The sequence below is a fragment of the Belonocnema kinseyi genome, chromosome 2 (assembly GCF_010883055.1).
Source record: "Belonocnema kinseyi isolate 2016_QV_RU_SX_M_011 chromosome 2, B_treatae_v1, whole genome shotgun sequence".
Taxonomy (NCBI): domain Eukaryota; kingdom Metazoa; phylum Arthropoda; class Insecta; order Hymenoptera; family Cynipidae; genus Belonocnema; species Belonocnema kinseyi.
Genome location: NC_046658.1, coordinates 161429639 through 161431627, shown reverse-complemented (window position 1 = coordinate 161431627; position 1989 = coordinate 161429639). Strand labels below are relative to the sequence as shown.

General features: G+C 22.9%; 1 protein-coding gene across 1 annotated transcript in view; it reads left to right on the top strand.

Annotated features, from left to right (window-relative positions):
* The window catches only part of LOC117167024 (partitioning defective 3 homolog), a 27043-nt gene extending 26065 nt beyond the window's left edge, over positions 1-978 (top strand). The window contains exon 3 of the mRNA XM_033351573.1: positions 663-978. Within this exon, the coding sequence (XP_033207464.1) occupies positions 663-853 (191 nt within the window). The 3' untranslated portion in view covers positions 854-978. The remainder of the gene's footprint in view (positions 1-662) is intronic.
* The last annotated feature ends 1011 nt before the right edge of the window (positions 979-1989 follow it).

The window sequence follows — 1989 nt, the reverse complement described above, 5'->3', positions numbered from 1 at the left end:
TTCATCAAATACCTTTGAATTTTTTAAAGCTTATTTATAATTATTGAATTCAATGAAATTTTTCAATATTTTAAAATTGTTTTCAATTCATTTGATTTTTTTAAAATTTAAAATTTTTTAAAGTTAAAGATTATAAGATTGTTAAAGATTATAGGCGATTTGAATTTTTTGGAATTCATCCTAAATTTGTATTATTTTACCCTGAATTCTTTTTAATTCTTCGTAATTTTTTAAATAATTATTTTATTTCATTTCAATTCTTACAAATTTACTAAATTCTACTTAATTTAATGGATTTTTTTTTCTTTCAATTTTTTTATTTAATTCATCTTGATTTCCCAGGCATTTCATCAAATACCTTTGAATTTTTTAAAAAGCTTATTTATAATTATTGAATTCAATGAAATTTTTTCCATATTTTTATAATTGTTTACAATTCATTTAATTTTTTTTTTAATTCACCTTGTCTTTTCATGAACTTCATCGAATTCTTCTCGTTTCCCCTAAATTCCTCGAAATTAATGACGATTTTAGGGAAATCAATCGAATTCTTTTCAATTCAACTTGAATTGTTTTGAAGTCTGGTAAATTTATCCTGCATCTTTTTTTCTTTCTTTGAGTGCTAAAAAAGTAGTGAAAAGTAACGGAGGATGTAATTTCAGCTGGTATAATTGAGGGGAAGCTGCTAAGTCGAAACGAGTTTTTGGAATACGGAAAAATGGATCTTGAATCAGCTCGAGTGGGCCTGCTTTCAGTATTGCAACAAGGCGCTAACAACCTAAACAGACAACTGACACACCATCAGTCGACTTTGGTGACCCGGTTACAACAAATTGGTGATAAAAATGAATAATTGGTGCCTAAAGTTATGAAATTTTTATTGATGTAACATATGTAAGACTTTTATACGAAGCTTTAAGAGAAGTGCGGCTACGGCGAGGCACATAAATAAGTTTATCGACTCGATTAGTGAGATTAGATACTTTTTCTTTTATTTATTCACATCACCATCCTCACACATATTTTCTTTGAAAATGAATAATTTTAGATTAAAACTTTCCAAATTTAAAATTTTTAAATAAAAATATTTAAAATATTTCAGTTTTGTAAATTAGAAATGGTTGAAACTTGTGATTTGTAATTTTTTGGTACTTTTACATTAAAAAAAAAATTTAATAGTTATGAAGAAAATTTATCGAAAATTGAAAGTCGACAATTTTACTTGGCAGGCGTTTTAAAGTTGACATTTTTCTTTTTAAATATTACAAATATTTCAGTTTAAAAAATTAAAAATGGTTGAAATTTTTAATTTTTTGGTAATTTTACACAATGAAAAAAAAATCGTTTGAAAGTGATTAAGAAAATTTAACTTTAAAAATTAAATAATTTGTAATCGAAATATTTTAAAAGAAAAGGGTTCAAAATTGAATAATTTAGAAAAGAAAGCTTTAACTTTTGAACGATTTTAAGGTAGAAATCTCCACAAATTAGTAATTTTAGATAAAATCTTTCCAAATTGGAAAATTTTAATTTAATAGCATCTTAACATTAAAAAATTCACACAAATATTCCAAATGTTTGGCTTTTTAAAATTAAAAAAGGTTGAAATATGCAGTTTAAAGTTAAAAAAAAATATTTGGTAATTTAACTTTAAGATAATAAAATAAAGTGATAAGGAAAATTTAATTTGAAAAATTGAAATATTTAGTAATGAATGTTTAAAAATGTGAACGATTTTAAAGTGAAACTCTTTGAAAATGAGTAGTTTCAGATTAAAACTTTTCAAAATGGAAAATTTTAATTTGAAGGCGTTTTAAACTTGAAAAATTCACACAAATATTTCCGCCTAGAAAATTAAAAAGGTCGTTATATGCAATTTAAAGCTTTTTTCTCATTTTTATATAATTTAACTTTAAACTAATAAAATTTTAAAGTGAATATGAAAATTAAATTTTTTAAATTCAATAATTTGTTAAAGAAATCTTTTAA